This window comes from Chelmon rostratus, chromosome 1, assembly GCF_017976325.1.
Source record: "Chelmon rostratus isolate fCheRos1 chromosome 1, fCheRos1.pri, whole genome shotgun sequence".
NCBI lineage: Eukaryota > Metazoa > Chordata > Actinopteri > Chaetodontiformes > Chaetodontidae > Chelmon > Chelmon rostratus.
The window spans coordinates 7,119,245-7,138,644 of NC_055658.1; the positions used below are offsets into that span (position 1 = coordinate 7,119,245).

A 19,400-nucleotide genomic window follows, 5' to 3' on the forward strand; every position below is an offset into this window, starting at 1 on the left:
GTTTGGTATCTGGTGATGGTGAAAGCCATAGAATACCATTAACATCATCTTCACACTCACTGAACCGTGTACTGACCTCTCACGCTCTGTTTGGAAGCATCTGCATTTGCTATGTTTCTTCATTCTTTTATTTGTGTGCTTCCTTTTCTCACCCATCTGTATTTAAACAATTCCTCTAAACAACAAGAAATCACAGCCTTGGAAAATTCCAGTTGAAAGCACAGTGATGCAACACCTCCCTTCGTTTTGCACTTCCAAACCAATCACAGCACCCTGCCCTGGATGATCCAGTACCTGCGTCCACCAGGCCGGGTCTGCTTCTCCTCCCTCAGCTCTCCGCGGCTGCTGCTGTTGGACCTGCCCATGTCGCGGTGCAGGGGGACTGTTGGCCGCAGGGCGGAAATGACATGGCCTGGGTGCTGGGGGTGGACACCAGCTCTTCTGGAGGGGTATTGGGATGGAGTGTAAACAGGCAGGCAGGGCCTGCTCTGCTCTTGCACCCCTGTTCCACAGGTCCGGGAGCAGGTTGACCAGGCACCCCAGGCGCCCCAGGAGCCTTGAATTTCTCCATGCTCTGCCCTGAACTCCTGCTGGGGCTCTGCCCTCTGAGTAACCTGTATGGAGATGAAACAACCACGATTAGCAACACCACAGAGCACAACAGTGCCACACAAAATGAATGCCAAGGGTTGATGGAAGCCTCCATCGACAAGACTTTAATCTCTCCAGATCACGGCCTTGTATAAAAGCTCAAGTCAGTGACCTCATCTCATCAACATGACTATCCTGCACCTCTGCCTCCCACCACTGTCCATGAAACAGACCTCTGTTCACGGTTATAAAGCCTTGATTTGGCTGATTAGTGAATGTCTGTCTGTGGCCTATCCCCCATTGGCTACCTGCATTTCTCACTGTTGACTCTATCCGTCTGTGCGACATTGCCAGGGACGTATTAGCGGTGATCACTGCACTCTCTGTTTGAGGGTCCTGCCAGGAGAAGCCCTGTGCCAAGCCGGCTTTATCCGCGTGGAAATCCTGCTCTTTAAGGAGCACTTTGTCTCCATTCACAGCAACCTCTCTGGGCAAGCACATGGACGTAGTAAAGGCTCAGCTGTCTTTGACTTTCAGCGGATGGAAAGAGAATACAGAAGCAGTAGGGAGAGTTGGCAGGAAGTTCTTCTGTCAATCATCCTGTGCAGCTATTCAGAGAGACCTCAGACCCCCCTCCACCTCTTCTACTCTGCTTCGGTCTTTGTAACTCAACGCCACTGTCATCTCCTGGGTCAGCCGCAGGTCACGCCGCTCAATGCCTGGTGGAAAGCACAGAGCTGACTTGCACCGGCCCCCTCAAACCTGACTGGTTGGTTGATCTGTCAGTCATCTTTACACACGAGGTGCATCCGCTAGTTGTCTCCACGTGGTTCCTGTGGTTCCAGAGGTCAAGAGGTGGTCTGCTGACAGCATAAGCCCTCTCTGTTTCACTGCAATCAACAGAACTTTTCACTCATGCTCTCGTTACAAGTTCACAGATTAGCAGCCTGGTCAGGTTCCCCCTCCCTGGGAATACTCCCACTGTTTACACATGCTGGGACAGAGGAAGCAGGGATGAAAGTGTACAACTGGAGGTGGCATTTGGCTCTGCTAACAAGACACGACCATGTATGCCATCTTCCTCTAGTCGAGTGTTCCACTAGCCTGTGCAAACCGAGCGATTAGACTAATAGATAAAACAACAGAAAACAGAAGTCCTGGAAATATCCGAGGGAGGTCAACCACTGTCTGAATGAGGGCACCAAACAAGTTAGAACACGGGATTTCTGTTTTTCCAGCAGCACCACCTGCTCCACAACTGCTGCTCACCTTCCTGTGGTCCGTTGTGTGTTGGCAGACCAGGGGGTCCGACCAAAGAATCAGCAGCAGGACAGAAACTCTGCAGAAAACAGACACAAGTGATTACTGGTGATACTGGTGGTTTTACTGTGGCAGTACTGGGTTACAGCAAAGAATACACACAGCAGAACAGTAGATGTTCAGATGTAAAAACCATGACTGAAACAATCACTTTACCTGAAAATCCAGACACCAGGCATAGCTGCTGGACTCTTACAGCTGGACGCTTCAGTGAAAACAGAGAAGTTTATGTTAGCAGACACCTGAGCGCTTCTGACATTTTCAACACAAGTGCAGTCTGTGTGGCCGGCAGGAGGATGGCTGGAGGGCCAACACAGGACAGACAAAGTCCAAGAACAACAAAAAGTGCAGACGACATGAGTTCACTGGTGGCTGTGCCTGTGTGCCACAAATACCCCACGAATGTCAACATCCTGCCACTTGTCCTGCCGCCGCATCCCTGTGCCTGTCAGCCCCTCAGGACGCTGACTCAGGGGAAAAATAAACGACTTCTGCCCACTTGACCATGTGAGTTGACCTCTCTGACCTCTGGCTCCTAATGAGGGAGCCCCCCTGCTGAAAAACTGCAACCCCATTAGACAGGAGGTCTGAGGTCCACCCCTCACCCCAGACCGTGTAACTCTTCCTACTTTCACCTTGTCTAAATTAAGTACGTCGAACCAGACAGGATGGTCAGAGAGTTCCACACACTGCAGTGCTCAAAGGAGGAGAAACCCTCAACCCCTTAATTAAACATTATTATTATTATTATTATGAAGCCAAATGAACATCCCACATATCATGGCGTCGTACCTGCAGGTTACCGATGCGCGTATGGCGAAGTATTTGCTACTTCACTGGACTTTCTAACCAGTGTGTCTTCCACTAACTGCAGAGTTCCCTGATCCCTTTCCAAGCGCAGGTATCCTCATGGTCGAGACGTTAATCCAGGTGGATCTGCAGGGTTTCCCTCCACAGACTTAGTGCTAAGCCATTTAAGTCCGTAGATCCGGACCCCGGGTTGCGAATCAGATCCCGGCGCCGTAGAAACTCGGGACATTGGTCATCATGGTGATTCCGGCGGTTCGCTTTTTACGCACGAAGACACAGAATGACAGAGAGCTGGAAACCGACACGACGCACAGAAAACAACTTCTGCTGCGCCCCCTGCAGCAACGAAGTGTGTGTGTGTGTGTGTGTGTGTGTGTGTCGTGGAAATACGGAGGTGTGTGTGTGTGTGTGTCTCCTCCTTTTCCCACTTCGAGAGTGGCGCGCTCGGATGTGTTTGTCGTGTGGGAGAAAGAGAGAGGGAGAGTTTTTCATTGGGCTGAGCCCCCGCGTCTCTCTCACACTCATCTCTCTCGCGCTGAAGCCACGTCCAGGTAAATGATCCCACGCGCCTACTGAGGTAGAGCCAACGCTCCGAGCCGCAGCTGGTTCAAATCCTGAGACATCAGTTTGCTGCGTTCAGTGTCGCCAGTTTGGCTGCTCTTTGGTGGTTTAACACTTGACTCATCACACTATAAAACACTGTTAACAAGTAGAATCAGCAACACAATCTTTATGGTGTATTATACAAAGTTAAGGGGCAGTTTATCCAAAGCACATAAATGAGAGTAGTATACTATATACACTTATCCCTGCAGATCCTATGCAGAAGAAAAGTCATTTGCCTAATTGATGAAACCTTTCAGTTGATGCTTCTGTTGGCTGATGGGGTGGGTTGATGATCACTTTTGTCAGAGGTCGAAAACAGGACTCTGAGTGCACTGCAGAAAACAATCCCTCGAAGCATCCTGGTGGACAGACATCTGGTGCACAGCTCAGAGCAGCTGTATTGTTTTCTCAAAGGTAGAAAAACTACCAGCGAGATGGAGGGACATTTATAGTGGTCCGGTTCATGGTCTGCTTAAAGAGCACCTTCGTGACGATTTGTCCATTTCAGGGTAAGCGCGTCACCTCAGCCATGACTCGGTGTCCAAAAAACACATCAGCTAAACTGGATAAATGAAAAGATTTTAAGATTAGTGGAAAAAATGGACATGCTTTGTGCGGAAGCCTCGTTTGTCAGGGTGGTCCAAATGTTTTGCACATTTATGCAGCCTGCAGTAGGAGAAAGTGAAATATGTCTCCAGGACAAAGTCGGTGTGCGTCCACTGGTCCATGTGCGACTGCACCATATTTAAGCATACATGTCTCTGGATGTGCAGGGGAGCTGGCCCCGTCTTTGCCCCCACTGACCGTCCTCACTGGTGCGTAGATATTGATGTTGCTCAGGAATTTGCCTTGAACCCCAATGTTTCCAGACCCTTCACAGGCCAACAAGCCTCTAATTAAAGCATCGTTAATGAACTAGTGTTCCGGATGACCCATTGAAAGCCCCTCCAGACTAGATGTGGAGAGATTGGTTGTCTGACACTGGACAAAAATATGCACTGACTTGCCACTTGACATGCGCTACATTGAAGAAAAAATGCATTCATTGTCACTTCAACAGAATAAAATATGGTAAAGCATTGCTTCAGTATTTGAAAAAAAAAAAAAATGAATGGGTTAATATAACTTAACTTGTTTGCACTGAAGGTTTATTTGTTTAAAAATACTTAAACAAACCAGCCAGATTACTGGCGAAGCAACTGATTCATATTAAAAAGGTTTTGTTTGCTGCTCATTTATTCTATCAGATCCAGTGTTTTCTTTAAACTAATTGAAATGACAGTTTCAGGCAGTTATTTTTTGCAGTGCATGGCAAACAATAAACAATGCACTTGGTTCATTCCAGGAGAATCTAATAGTTGGTCCTGTGAGGTGGAACGAATTGGCAGCCTTGTTTCCAGACTAGACAGGAGTCTATTAGAGGGTCGATCACATCAACACTGCAGCCTCCGAACCAGCACTCAGGTTTATTGCTTTTCATTCACCTGAACACAAATTGTGAAGATAATATTGCCTGAGCGTAGTCTTTTGTTAAGTCCATATTAGTGTAGTGATGCTGCCGTCGCTTCACTCGCTCTTTTTATTGTTGCTCTGACCTCATCTATGTGTATGAAATTATTCTGACAATGTTACTCTTTAAACAGGTACAACAATAAAACCTACAGCCGATTCAAGCGTGTCTCTGAGGGTTATCAAAAAGGCAGTAGCTAACTGAAATGCAGATACACAAGGCAGGCGGAGACAAAGTGAGTCCAACACACATGGAATTACTTATATACACTTATATGATTATTTGTGCGTCCTTGAAATCCTCCTTGGCTCATCTCCACTGTGTTTTGGCGGAGCCGAGGCATACCATGATGCTGCTGCGACCAGGAAAAACACCACTTGATTTATGACATGTCACTTTCATCTGTGACCCAAGTGTTCAGTTAACAGCCTCGATTAAAAAAAACACATTCTAATGACGCTGTAACTCAGACTAACTGAACCAAGCCTTGAAAAAACAAACAAAACATATACAGCCAGCAATTAAGCTTCTGTATAATGTAGCACTTATGCAGTTGCCTTTTTAAATTGATATGTTTAAATAGTGATGAATTCAAAGCTACACGAACTAAGAGGTTGCCAGTTCAGCTGCTGCAACAACTAACAGACACTAAACCCTCCTCATTGATTGACAGTTACTACAAATGGTTCAGATTTGGTAACAACAAGACTCCTGCGTGCCACTTGTGTAGAATATAAACATTATAACTAGAAAAAAAATCCATGTACTTAAATAACGCAGTATTCATATGAAAATGGCTTAATTTAAAAGGTCCAGTGTGTAGGATTTAGTGGTAGGTTGCAGATTTCAACCAACTGAACACTCCTCATCTCACCGTCCTCTTCAAGCATGTAAGAGAACCTATGGGGGCTGCTACAAACACGAAAGGCTCTGTGGAGCCAGTGTCTGGTTTGTCCATTTGATCCCTCATTCTGAGGTAACTAAAACACAATGATTATAATTTTCAGGTGATTAGACACTAATGAAAACATAACTATTAATATTATATAACAGTTCTGCTAAAAGATCCCCCAAATCCTGCACACTGGAAACTTTAATGCTATAGATAACAGATATGGCAGAGCTACTTACAGCTGGCAATAGCACAGAAAACAAGAAACTATATTTGGTAAAAAATAATTTTTGCCAAAACTGACGTCCATTAGTATAAACAGTATAGCAAATTCGTTTTTACAAACTAACTGCCAAAACAGTGCACTATGTAAAGACTACAGCATCAGTATGAGGACACATTATTGGTACACAGTACATAACTATATGTCAGCCACAAGTTTTGCACAGAATTAAAACAATATACTGATGATGTTGCTGTTCTTACAACCTGTGATCATGAGTTCATTCAAATCAGAAGCATTTTTTTTTCCAAAGCATGGGCATCCATTGACCTATAGTTGACTATGGGGTCTCTTGTATGCAAAGTTGACATTTGGCTTGAAGGTAGCACAACAGGGAAGCTAATAGAGTGGCTAAAATAGCTTGCTCCGGACAACAATGTTGGGTGGTTAAACGGATGGAGACACCTTACATGACTATCATGAGCCTTAAGCCCAGACTCCAGCAGCACAATTAGCTCAATAAACAGCAGTTCTCATGCATGCACAGTGATCAAGGCCTGGCGCGTTGCCTTCACTCTCTGCCAGAAATGGAAAAAATGTTTAACACGAATACAATATGAGGCTCTGTACAGAAGAAATACTATTTTTACTTGGAGCTACAGATTGATTGAGGGTTATTACTCACCAAGACATATGGACTTGATGTTAAAATGTTGAGCCCTCTTAACCGTGTGAGCCTCAGGAATAATAACTGCACTATCTTGACTTCTATGCGTTCCAACGATGAGACGCTTTTCTCTCCGTCTCTGCGTCTGCATGCTGTCACTAGTCATGGAGTTCTGTCAGTCCTTTGGGACTTGACGTCTCACAGTGTTGTCAGCGGTAGTCTCATAAAATGACAATGTGTCAGCACAAAGCAATGTTGTTTATCAGAGTTGCTCAAAATAATCTTGCTGTGGCTTTTTGATAGCAGGCGGTTGCCCTGAGTGATTTCTTGTCAAAGCCCAAAAAAAAGGCGATGAGATGTTCAGGGGGACAGGTGTCCCCAGAAGCACTACACATGTACATACTGGTTTAGATCCAACTTCTGAGACATTGTACCACCTGGATGATTGAGAAAACCAGAAACAACCTGTTGGTCTTGCCTTCTTTGAGTCAAATACCTGTGAGCAAGGCATTGATCTCCAGTGGAGTGGATGACGTTGGACAGCAGAACGTGTCAGCTCCTTGGTGTGTGTGTGTGTGGAGGTGGAGGACACTCCATCCCCCTCCTACTCCTCCAGGTCGGTGTGGTGTTCTTCGCCTACACGCCTGATCAAATAAGGGTTAAAAACATTCTTTGTAGGATGGCTTGAGTGAGGGGAGCAGGGACAGGTGGTGAGAAACTGGTGAAGCCTCTACGCCTTCAGGGGCATTCCAGTCTGAGTTCACACTACCCCCAGGACCCTTAATGGGTTCTGGCCCTCCTGGCACACACCACTGCCTCTTGGGAGATGGGAGATCAATGGTTTATGAGCTTTAAACTGCCTGAAGAGACCAGAGGAGATGAACTTGGCATTAACATACTTTAGAGGTGGATTCTGTTATGGGAACAAAGCTGATCTGAGCAGATTTGATGCCTGATTATAAAGAAAGACACTTCTTCAGTCTTGTAGACAGATTTTTTTAGGGAAAAACACAAACTGAGTGTTAATACAGAATCTTTAATACTAAGTACAATACAGAAAATCAGTGGTAAACAAAGAAAAGTCATTGTCCTTTTTTGTGCCCTTCTTCTTTTTATCTCAGGCAGGAGAAAGTGAGAGAGCGATGCATGAAACAAGATTTAAGACACAGAAAAATCATTCTAGTCTCGACAAAAGAGACACCGCACATTTTCAGCTGATGACAGTAATGGTGAAGAGGGGTCATTCAGAAGGCTTTTAAAGCGCAGAGGATGCTCTTTATGGACCACAATGCACCGTGAGTCAGTAAGTCCCTTCAACTTTCTTCAAGTATGTTACAGCTCCAACCACTGAAGAATTGTTTTAAGCAAAAATCTACATTCAATCAAGATACTTTTGTCTTTATCATTTCTTCAGACATCTTTAAAACATTCTACATCCATGTTTAGAAAGAGCTTCTCTCACACTAGGGAAATAAACCCTTCAGTTTCCAAAGATTTAAATAACTGATAGCCAGTGATAAGTCACTAAGTGATGATGTGTTAGGGTCAGGGAGGTTGAGAAAAAGCCCTGGAGGCACCTGGGCAAGTTATGTCCCACATGTGTGTGTGCATGTGTCTCTCAAAGTGAACCTTTGGTTCTCTTCACTTGGTCTCAGAGAGCTTTGCAAGGCTGGCTTGGCGGAAGGCCGCTCGGTCCCTCATCTCCAACACACAGTCTCTCACCATTTCTGCAAACATGGAGGGCCAGAGCTTGTGCAGAGCCTCGCCCTTCAGATTGGTGTCTGATGCCCTTTGGACCAACTCCTGGAGGTACTGCTCTATCATGGCAGCACGCTCCGATGACTCCACACTGCCCTCCTGTGAGGAAAAGAAGATAATATCGAGCTTGTTCATTCATAAGAACATGACGGTGAGTTGGCGTGGCAGGGAAATCACAGCAGGGAACAGAAAAGCTTGAACACTTGGTTAAACAGTTTTGAACCAATGTGGATCTAGATGGAAAATTGCACCTAGATGTATCATAATTTTAAATTTTTATCACACTATTACAGTGTGCATGTTTAATACAGTTTCTGATGCAGGAAATCGATTCTTATCTCAGTACTGTCAAAAATTCACTATTTTATGACCAAAGTGATTGGCATGTGTGGTGTTGTCTTAGAGAGATGTGACCCTGAAGTACATGCCATGTGTAAAGCTTTTTTACCTCTATTTCATGAATAAGGTAAATGTCAGGTTGTCCTCAGACCTCAGGTTGGAGGTCTGAGGACAGAAACGTTGCATCTTCAATCATTTCGTTTTTGTTTTTGCATGTACAGGACAGTGTGTGGGAACTCTCTCTTCTCTTGTCCACGAAGAAACTGAAGGTGTGCATAAGCTTTACAGTTAAGATTTGAACTCTATTTCATGGATAAAATGAACAGCAAATGGCTTGAAGTGGTAGTCAAACGATGCTTTACTAACTTTTCAGCCACTTTCATGAGTTATTGCACTTTCTCAAACCTTTTAGATGAAAAACAAAAACCCAGAGCTGACCTCGGGGCTCTCTGCACTGCAGTCTCTGCTCGGGTAGTTGAACAGCGCTCTGCTCAGGCCTTCTCCCAGGAGCTTCCCGTTGTCTCGCAGCTCCTCCGGACTCAGCCCCGCCCGCCGGCCTCGCCCCTCCAGCAGGAACTGCAACTGGCGCTTTCTTCAGGGTGGAGAGAGACAAGAGTGTGTTAGACACAGAGTGAAGAGACACACAGACACTTGGGGAGAAACAGTGGCAGAAAGTGAGTGACACCAAGGTAATAAAATTGTGTTCTTGTGTCCATCAAAGAATGCGCTCTCACCTCAAGCTTTTCGACAAACAAGCTGACTCGCTGAGGAAATCAGAACTGACACAGTGTCAGTGTAAATCTAAACGTCAGTGTTTTAATTTCACTCTCATCACTCAGCAGCAGGATGTGAACACTCATAAAAGAAGTGGAGGATTTTAGAAGTGATGTAAACCACATCAAATGTTGCTGTCTAACAGCATGAAATCTCATGTGATACACTACTGCACCAACATGTTCCACAGGCCAGTGCAAGATGCTGAAATAGTCTTTCCAAAGGAAGCTGGAGGCAAACATTCCATATAGGATAAGATAGTTTGTAAAGTGTGCATGAGCATGTGTGTGTTCGTACGTGTGTGTGTGCGTGCACGCATGTGTGTATGCCAACATGCATTAGTGTGTGTCAGTCACATATCATGCTGACTAACAAGGTAAAACAAGTGTAAGGAAGGTAGGAAGCCCTGTGTGTGTGTGTGTGTGTATGTGTGTCTATGTGTGTGTGTGCACAATACTGTCAGTATAATGACAGCATCAGAAAAAGTAAGTGTTGTGTATCCATCAAACAAAGTGTAATTGAGTGTAAACCTAGAGGGACCCTTGAGAGAGCAGCCGTTAACACAGTCCAACTCAACAGTCAAATGGTTCTTGTACTAAGACTATCCAATGTGTGATGGAAACCTTGCAGCACTTTTAGTAGAGTTCATTTTTCTAAATCTTTGTTTGAACCAAACATAACATGATGTGTAGTTGCTGATGGAGTTTTACAAACTCAGCGCCGATGAAACCTATTTACAGGTCTTGTGCAATATTGTTGCATCTTGTATGATATAAGGTTTTGATGCAACAAAAGCCTTAAGCATTACATTGAGTGCATTCAGTTCCACATTAAAACAGTTTCTCCTTGATGTCTTCCCTTCCAAGTGATGAAGTGATGCCCTAGAAAACTTTTTTCCTAATAATCTTTGTTCATCATGTTTTCTGCATACACTACAATGGTTCTCATTTCCTTTGTCCCAGTATTTCGAATGCAGAAAATACACTTTACATGAAAAACAGTCTCCAGTAGGAAGGTTTTAACAGATAATAGGTAAAATCTAACAGTGTTTAGTGTAACAAATGGCTTAAGGGGTAATGATTCAGGTTGCAGACAACAGTAATTAAGGTTTTGGTTCTGATGCAAAAATAATCTTGCCCCTTGGGCTGTTGTTAAATATTTATCCGTAACCGTGTATGAATCACGGTGAGCTGCGGCCACGAGCCAGTTGTCCTAAAGTTCACTAGTTCATTTTCAAAATCATTCGGAAAGGCCAGTGGAGGATACTGAGGCAGCACAAATTCATTACTGGTCTCACCTACTGCTAAACTGCTCAACAGTATTTCTGAATGTTTTATCGAACATGTATTTCCTTTCTTCAACACCACCAAAATTCACATGTATATCTGCAGATTACCGTCACTGGCTTCCACGTCTGAGTTACTCTACCAGAGCAATTAATAATTATGTATGTGAAAATGGAAGTTATTTGTAGAGCCACATGTAATACAGTTGTCTTAACCAGTCAACCTGGCAATTCTCCAATCTTTGGAGGAATAGTAATAAGAAGAACCATTTTAAAATATTCCTGTGCGTGACAAATTCAGTAGATCTTTTTTACTTTGCAAAGGATGTTTTTCATTAACCAAGAGTGACAGACCTCAAGAACTTTTGGCTGAGGAGAGAGAGGAATGTTTGTGTCCAAGTGCCAAGTACCCACCCTTACCCTGAGACACATAGTCTAATTCCCCTGGCTCCTCGGTGCCAGGCTCTGTCTCGCTGTCTCACACTAATATGAACACACACACACACACACACACATAAATGTATACACGCAAAACGCTACGCACAGGCCTGCACATACATGTGCAGCAGCCTACAAACTCACAAGGCGTGAGCTCTAACTCACACATATACACATTTAAGACTCCACACATTCTTGACATATCTAAAGGAACAACATACAAAGTCCAGGAAACAGCACATACCAGTCAATAAACTGTGGTTAATGTTACATTGTGGTTAAATGTCTGAGATCAGGTTCCCACCTGGACTCCTCTAGCAGCAGGAGGAGCCGGCAACGTGGAGTTTCAGTGGCTGCTATATGACCCAGTGTCCCAAACACACGCTCTGCAGCGATCACATCATTCATGGTCACCTTAGGCAGACACACAAACGAGAAATGACACGTACAGCAAAAGATGCTTGATTGGTTGGCTGCTTGAAACCCATACTTCATGTGTGTCCCGACACTCCGAAAACACAGAAGTCAGACTGTACCATTTTGCCAGAAGTTATAACCTCAGCAGAAAATGACAATTCTGTATCATGTTTTATCTGAGTACACTTGACAGCTGCTGGCTGGGATAAAACAAAATGGAGAGCTGACACGATGAAAACAAGGTAAGAAATGAGAAAAAGGCAGGTATATACAAATCTAAAGATCATTTATCAAATTGAGTCTAAAGGAATCCAATTTAGAGGCCAACTCCTCCATGATTTAAGGATGACATCAGTAAAGCAATAGTTTGACTTTTTGCTTTCTTTTGCTTTGTGGTGGGCAGTTAGATGAGAAGAGTTTGACATTTTGGGCGAATTCAACAAACAAGATATAACATGAGAGATGCTGGACAGTGCCAGGCTAGCTGTTTTCCAATGTTTCCAGTATTTGTGTGACGCTAAGCTAACCAGTGAAACTTCACTTACAGACTTGAGAGGTATCAATCTTCTAATCTACCTCTCCGCCAGAATACAAAGAGGAGTTCCCCAAAAGTCTAACTATCCCTTAAACTTTAAAATTTGCTGACTTACAATGTTTTGCTTCTAAAATGACATATTCTTGTTTTTAATACATAACACAGTGAGTCCTTTTAATTACAAGTGAAATTTGTTATTGGTTACTGTGTTTGTGTCTTAAAAAGGCGGCAGGAGAGGCTGCCTTTACTCAGGACTGATTTAAAAACCGGGCTGGTCCTCACCTCCTGGCCATTGATCCTCTGCAAGTTGAAGTGGTGGAGGCGGTAGATGACGAAGGAGCGCCACAGAGCCAGACTGACCACTGGATTGCCCTCTGGGTGGATGGTCAGCTGGTCCAGACGCCTCACCTGAGCCAGGGCCGCCAGCTGGGGCAGGCGGCTGATGTTGGTTTCCAAGAAGATCAGATGCTGCACGAAAAGTAACAAGTTGGTTTTCAACTCATTTGTTAACCGTTATATTCAGTATTGAGAATATTATGTGCTACTAGCTTAACAATGAAACTTGACTTGTAAAAGTAACATTTTAACTGAAATTCACAGACAACCTAAATGTTTTTCTCTGCATGGAAGCAAGAATAGTACCCTGCTAACATTCATGCATATCTTCTGATTAGCTAGCTATTAGGCCCTAGTTTTAGTCCTTACCATGACTGCTTTGAAATCAGTGCTCTCTTTACCACAGCACTCATAAAAGTTGAGCCAAAAATATTTCTAGAAGAGGAAACTGATGTTGTTGTGCAGGAGGTTAAGAATGACCACAACTGAATATTCAGCACCTTCAGTTATGTGCTGCTGTCAGAAGATATTGGATTAGCCTTCCAAAAAAAAATGGTACATTGGGTTAATGTGGTGCTCTAGTTCCACAAGACGGAAATGATTGAATGGATAAAGGCGAAAGTTGATCCAAACAGGGAGTGTTTGGCTGTGAGAGGGCAAGTATCCACTGGCCAACACCTCCAAAATCCTCACTCTTTGTGTCATGTCATGGCAGTTTTTTAGACAACATTGAGCATTTACTACAACCACATCTGAAGGTAAAATGAAAAATCTACATTCTACTAGCTCCCTCACCGATAGATTGGGGAACTTGACTCTTATTCGCGGCAGTGTTGGTACAATGGCGTCGAAGTTGATGTAGCGGAAGGTTATTACGGTGACAGCACCAGCAGTCTGAACTCCCCAGCCCCTCTCCAGGGCCTCCAGGGCTCCGAGTCCGAACAAACGCAAGGTGTCTCCATCCAGCTCCGCCAGGTGACTGTCAGAGAGGGACAAGCTCTGAACACTGCCGCTCCCTGCCTCCACAAGTCTGCAAAGTATACACACACACACAAATACATTCTTTTTAAATCAGGCTTGATATGCTGAATGCACAGAATTTGTTGCCTTGTGAAACCAAATGTGCTTTGCTTACATTTGTTTGAAAAAGCAGGCATTGTGCTGAAAGAAGGACAGAGCAACATCCCCACAGAACATGAAGTGGTCTAGTCAATGTCCTGTTTGTCTTGTCTAATTGCTTCTATTCTCCTATACGACAGTTGAAGTGCCCTTCCCTGATAAGAGAGTCGTGAGAGTGGAGAATCTGGGCGAGTCTCAAGGAGACCTAATCTCCCTGCCCGAGCCCATGTGCTCAGCCCTCTGGGTCTGCTGACACTCAGGGGACTTTTCAGCATAGCAAGGCATCAGATGGCTACTGGCTGCACGCTACTCAACACTGATCATTTTGGGTTCAGCCCGCCAACAAACTAATCACCCCTATTCATATTTCACACCCTCACAATCTCGCTGCAACAGAAAGCCATAGTTGTTAGAGGACTAATCCTTTGATTACAGAACTCAAATCCAACATTCTTGTTGAGACTGATTTTTAGAACATGTGTGATTTAGAAATGAAGTGAGAGACAGAAAGAGTCAGGGACGGAAAAAGAAAAAGGAGATGAAAAACAACAGCAGGCATACCACAGGCAGAGAGGTACATACACAGACAAGCACAATGAAGCTGTAACTGAAGCTTCTTTGAAAAGGCCACCATTGTTGAAGACACAAGGCTGGTCCCCCAGAGATGACTCCTGAAAGTGTTGGAACAGTTTCTTCTCCGAACCCAGCAGCAAAAAGGGGATCAAAGATTTGGATAATCAAACCAATAATTAAACTGGATTATTAAAAGACATCATGAAAATGCTATAGCAGATTGGAGTCTTGGTCAAATAAATAAGGAGGTCCAAGTAAGGAGAAAAGAGGAGTGATGGAGATCTACCTTTCAGTCGAAAGAAAAACCACCTCTGCACCTACTGATGTTCACAATAAAAGACAGTCCTAAATTCAATATTTGTTTGTTTTAGAGTACAGTACACAGTATAGTAGACTTTGAAAAATCTTCCAAAGCTTTAAACACAATGCCTTGGGAGATAAAAGTATCATGTTAAAGCTTTTGGTGTGTTACATGCAGTATGTAAAAGTCAACTCATTCACATTGAAGCGAGTTGGCTGGTACATTGTTGTAATATGCTGTTGATGAGGGCTGTAAAAAACAACTACTTTTATTCTAAGTTTATATGCTTCTTTGTCCCCCCAACAGTCCAAAACCCAAAGATATTTGTAAGTAAGTCATAATAAGTCAAAGCGAAGCAAGAAATCCTCACACCTAGCCAATAATCATATTCCACCAGACCAAATCATATGAGTAAGCTGCTGGAGGAGTAATGTGACACGACACTGGCATCAGGTTCTCAGTGGGTGATACTTTGGTCTCACTTTAACTGATTCATTCTTGTGTAAAAGACAGGTGAGTGCTCAAGGACCATCTTAGAACATGGCTGTTAGGGCTTTGGGAAATATTCTGTGTGTGTGGTTTGCCTCTATGTGTCTATGTAAGTATATGATGTGGCATAACTGATCGTCTTCTCTGAGGCTGTAGTTTGCCTTGGAGTTGAGTCAGATCTAATTAGTTAAGTTAGTTTTAAAAACCCTTTGGAAGAGCTACATCCTAACAAAGCCACAAATTACACTTGCCAGTAAATAAAAAACAACTGGATTAACCGTGTAATACAGTCTGAACCTCTCCCAATTAACCAGTCACTAACAGGGAATAATCCACCTAATCATTATATTTGTTTCCCGACATTTCCTCCATGCATCCTGTATGAAAGCTATTCTTAGTCAAATGTCAAGGGATGGTCACAGAGATTGTGGGGGGATGCCACAGATACATTCAGAGAAGTGGATATGGTGTGGTAGAGTCATCCTTGCTGTCAGTTCTTCTAGTGGCCAACCACCAACTCCAACTAAAAAAATCCCCTGTAAGCATAGAAAGCTTTTTCCCCAAAGACAATGATTTCAAAACACACATCTGTAAAACTGTTGACAGGACACCTCGAACAACACACAAGGTCAATAATTACTCTGCTTCCTTGTTATGCTACTAATTTCTAGGATTGACGTGAGCATCGACAGATGTGACAAGGTGTCAAAACAATGGATTCCTGCAATGAGTGCAGCTACAAAGGCAGGCATAAGTACGTAAATCTAAAAACGATGAATGCACTCTTCCAGATAATGAAATGTGCATTCAAACAGAACGAGCACTGACTGAGAGCAGGTGTTTTAAAAGCAGACCCAGTAGTTGCAAAAGTTATTAAGTCCTGTGTCATGCTGCTAGCACACACGTGGACAGAAACATGGGACAGCAATAGACAGGGAGGCACCAGACACTGAAAAGCAGTATAACTGTCAGGATATGCCTTGCCGCCGACATGTAGGATTGCCAAAGGCAGTAAATCAGAAGGAGCTGGAGAGCAGTGCAGGAGATGGAGCGTAAGATGGAGATAAGTCACGTAAAGAATGAGAGTAAGGTCTATGCACCTGGAAGTGTGCCATCAACACACTCTATACTGGGTCCCATATTGTTCCCCAATAATCACAGCTGAAAGGCTGCCAGGTGGCCCCGAATCCCCTACTGACATGAACCTAGCAACTAATGCTGACAGAAGAAGTGAACAAGGCAGGGAAGAGCAAATGAAGAAGTATGTGTCACGATTACACGGATCCTGTTCTGGCCTATTAGACTCTGAATCTAATTCAATTACGGCTATCTCACTTAATCCTACAGGAGTTTTAAAAAGGACATCTGTCATCTCTCAACAACTTAATCCCCCCAAAGACATGGCTTGTAGCATACACACGTCTCCAATCGCCTAAATACTGTGCGGTAGTAGTGATGCATGTTGTATGAAATATTACTCTCTGAGCTGTCATTTCAAAAGAGCATTTCATCATTTCACTCTGTTGAGAAGTGAAAACAAGTGGCAGTTGCTGGTGCAGTGCAGATGTTAGGCTTACTGGGTGCTGAGTGCTGCAGACTGTTACTGTAAAGTGTGTCTTTAGAGTAGGTGGTGGTTTGGGATTTCAGGTTTTATTCAAGGAGAGACTACAATAGTGAAGATAACTCATTGATTTATATGCCAGAAAACCCATTGGTTCACAATCTCAACACAACTCCTTATTAATGTATGTATGAATAATACAAAGGCCTTTCCATCCCACCACATGGAACCACGCTACTGAATTTCTGAGCAATAACTCTTCTACTGCCATACACCCCGAGTCCTGTGTCTCAGGGGACATGAGGCTAAATAAATCTTAAGCTCGCAAAGGAATAAACTTGGGCCTGCATCACAGTCACACTTTGGCAGGGATGCCGGCTATTGTCCCATAACTTACTGTAGGAACACACTGACACAATCATGCTGAGTGTGCTGTCAACATTCACTTCAGCCTCATTGTAATTTGTCACCGAACTGGGGCAGCGAATGCCATCCAGAGGTGACATTGTGTTCATCTGTTTTTATATTTTTCATCACATTTAACTACATTCTGAGGCAATGTAGTCGTATCTTTAGATTTAATTGTTTTTTAACAACTTGTGACACACAAAACATACGTGTTCACCATAGTGATTGATTAGGGATGTTGGTTTCAAAAACTGGAAATAAATTGTTTTATTGCAGTACTTTCTTTTTCCTGTCTCTGAACATTGTTTATTTTTAAAGGTGCACGTTTCAGAACTCAAACCACGCAAACATTGCACATTTAGAAATTGTTAATTGTTCATATGCAGTTTATACACTGTTTCCGGCCAGTGTGTTACTCAGGAACACACACATGCACCGAGTGGCTTCCCTTCGCAGGCTGCCACTGAGCAGACCCAGATGTGAGGATGTGTCAGGTCCAGACCCTGACCTAAAAGAGAAACCAAGAATCGTGGATACATACACTGTCACTTCCGGGTGCAAAGAATAAACCTCCTCCTTCTGCAAGTATTTCCTGGGAACTCACACCCCAAATATGTGATATGCTATGCACTAGAGGGAGGCAAGAGTGTTGATTCACAGTCCTAAAAAAACAGAGACAAGTTCAGCAATTATCTGCACCTTCATGCTCTACATTGGGAAGGATGGTGCAATTTTCTTCAACATCTAGTACTTTAACAGTTTTCTAAGGTCATCTGGGATACGCTGTGTAGGCATTATCACCCTTCAGTATACCCACACACTGGTGAACAAAACAACCTTTTAATTTCCCACCTTCTGTATATATTCTCAGGCTTTTTGAGGATTTCACCCTTAGACCTTTTTCGTCACAGATCTTTTTCCCTTTCAAGTTACTGGTGGTGCCAGGATTTGTGAAGGCCCTTGTTATTTTGTCATTCAATACAAGCCAAAGAAACACAACTCCTGACTAAGAAGAGAGTGGCAGAATGAATTGCATGAGTCCTGTTTGTCAACATAACCTGTTGAGCCACATGACTGAATTTATAGCTTGTAAAGGAAAGCCATCACCACAGAGGGATTGTGCTTTGGGGCTATTTTCATATCCTGGTGCAGGAAGGAAAAGCTGTCTTTGAAACGTGTAATAATAGTCCTTGACACAGCCCCCACTTTCATCTCAGCCTCCTCCGCATAACTCATCCAGACCTGGATCACAATCTGTGTAGGAGAGTATATTAGAGCTGTACGCTCACATTAGACTGGGCACAGACTGTTGATTTAGAGCACTTCCAACATCATGTTATAAACAATGGAAGAAGGAAACTCTCTTCAGACATCTCAGACATGCATGGACTGAGTTTACAGCCAAGATCCATCCCCCTGGAGAAAGTAAAGGGGTCACTTTATTGCTCAAGGATATGTCAGGATGGTTTGATGCACCAGATGTTGCAGGGATCAGATCTGTAACCAGGATGATCTCTCTACAGTAAAAACTCTATTCAGGCTATCCTAGGCACTGTAAATACACTACTACACTACTCTGTATTTAAGATAATGGCTAATGGACACAACTCAGCAACCTTTAAGAGTCAGCATTCTTCATTGGTCTGTGTATTTGTGTCTATGTACTGTACCTATGAGTGTCTGTCTAGGTCTGCCTGCCCTTTTTCAATGTAACGCTGCCTGAAGTGAAATTCCATTCGCCGATACAATGGAGGTGTCACAAAGACAGATATCTCAAAACCCTGGCAACCAGAACAATCTGCATGGCTAGATACCACAAGGGGATTTTTTTTTCCAGTTTGTGTGAACTGATCCTTTATTCAATTTTACATACCGGTGCATATGTCAGTCTCTAAATCATCATAGTCCAAAAAAGAAATTATAAAATCTGTAGTCAGTTTGTGACTCATAAAGTCACTGGTCAATAATAATCTACTGACCAAAAGACTATTTTATGACATTTAAGAGTCTGGGATGTGTGCTTATTTTGGATTTTATATAGACATATATCGCAGAATGGATATGCAAACACATTTCTTTTCTTACTTGGGATCCCGTGGGCTGTTTGGACGGCTGTTCGCGCGGAGTCTGCTCTCTGTTCCCCCTGATGGTCGATCTGGTCCTGAACCTGGGCTTACTCGTCTAATAAAAAAAAAACAAAAACAAAAAACTCAGCATCAGAGCAAACTATTCTTTACAGAACCTAAATACAGATGTTAAGCAGGAATAATGTTTACCATGTACATCATCTTAGTTTACCATGTTAGCATGCAAACATTTGCTCATTAGCACTAAACACTGACAGCTGAGGCTGATGGGAAAGTCATTAGTTTTACAGACATTTGGGACCAGTGTTGCAAAACTAGTGATTCACCCTAAGTGGGACAGTGGGTGTCTGCATCCATTCCA

The 19,400-nt window shown here is 43.4% G+C and overlaps 2 protein-coding genes across 2 annotated transcripts in view; both read right to left on the minus strand.

The window, feature by feature from the left end:
- The window catches only part of LOC121608333 (thrombospondin type-1 domain-containing protein 4-like), a 35,687-nt gene extending 33,597 nt beyond the window's left edge, over positions 1-2,090 (minus strand). Inside the window, exons 1-3 of the mRNA XM_041939586.1 lie at positions 2,068-2,090; positions 1,861-1,930; positions 295-614 (exon numbers count right to left, since the gene is read on the minus strand). Of these exons, the coding sequence (XP_041795520.1) occupies positions 295-614; positions 1,861-1,930; positions 2,068-2,090 (413 nt within the window). The remainder of the gene's footprint in view (positions 1-294; positions 615-1,860; positions 1,931-2,067) is intronic.
- Positions 2,091-8,260: 6,170 nt separating this feature from the next.
- LOC121608038 (leucine-rich repeat-containing protein 49) overlaps positions 8,261-19,400 on the minus strand; it is a 31,540-nt gene continuing 20,400 nt past the window's right edge. Inside the window, exons 13-18 of the mRNA XM_041939142.1 lie at positions 19,038-19,133; positions 13,297-13,531; positions 12,448-12,633; positions 11,518-11,627; positions 9,155-9,308; positions 8,261-8,476 (exon numbers count right to left, since the gene is read on the minus strand). Of these exons, the coding sequence (XP_041795076.1) occupies positions 8,261-8,476; positions 9,155-9,308; positions 11,518-11,627; positions 12,448-12,633; positions 13,297-13,531; positions 19,038-19,133 (997 nt within the window). The remainder of the gene's footprint in view (positions 8,477-9,154; positions 9,309-11,517; positions 11,628-12,447; positions 12,634-13,296; positions 13,532-19,037; positions 19,134-19,400) is intronic.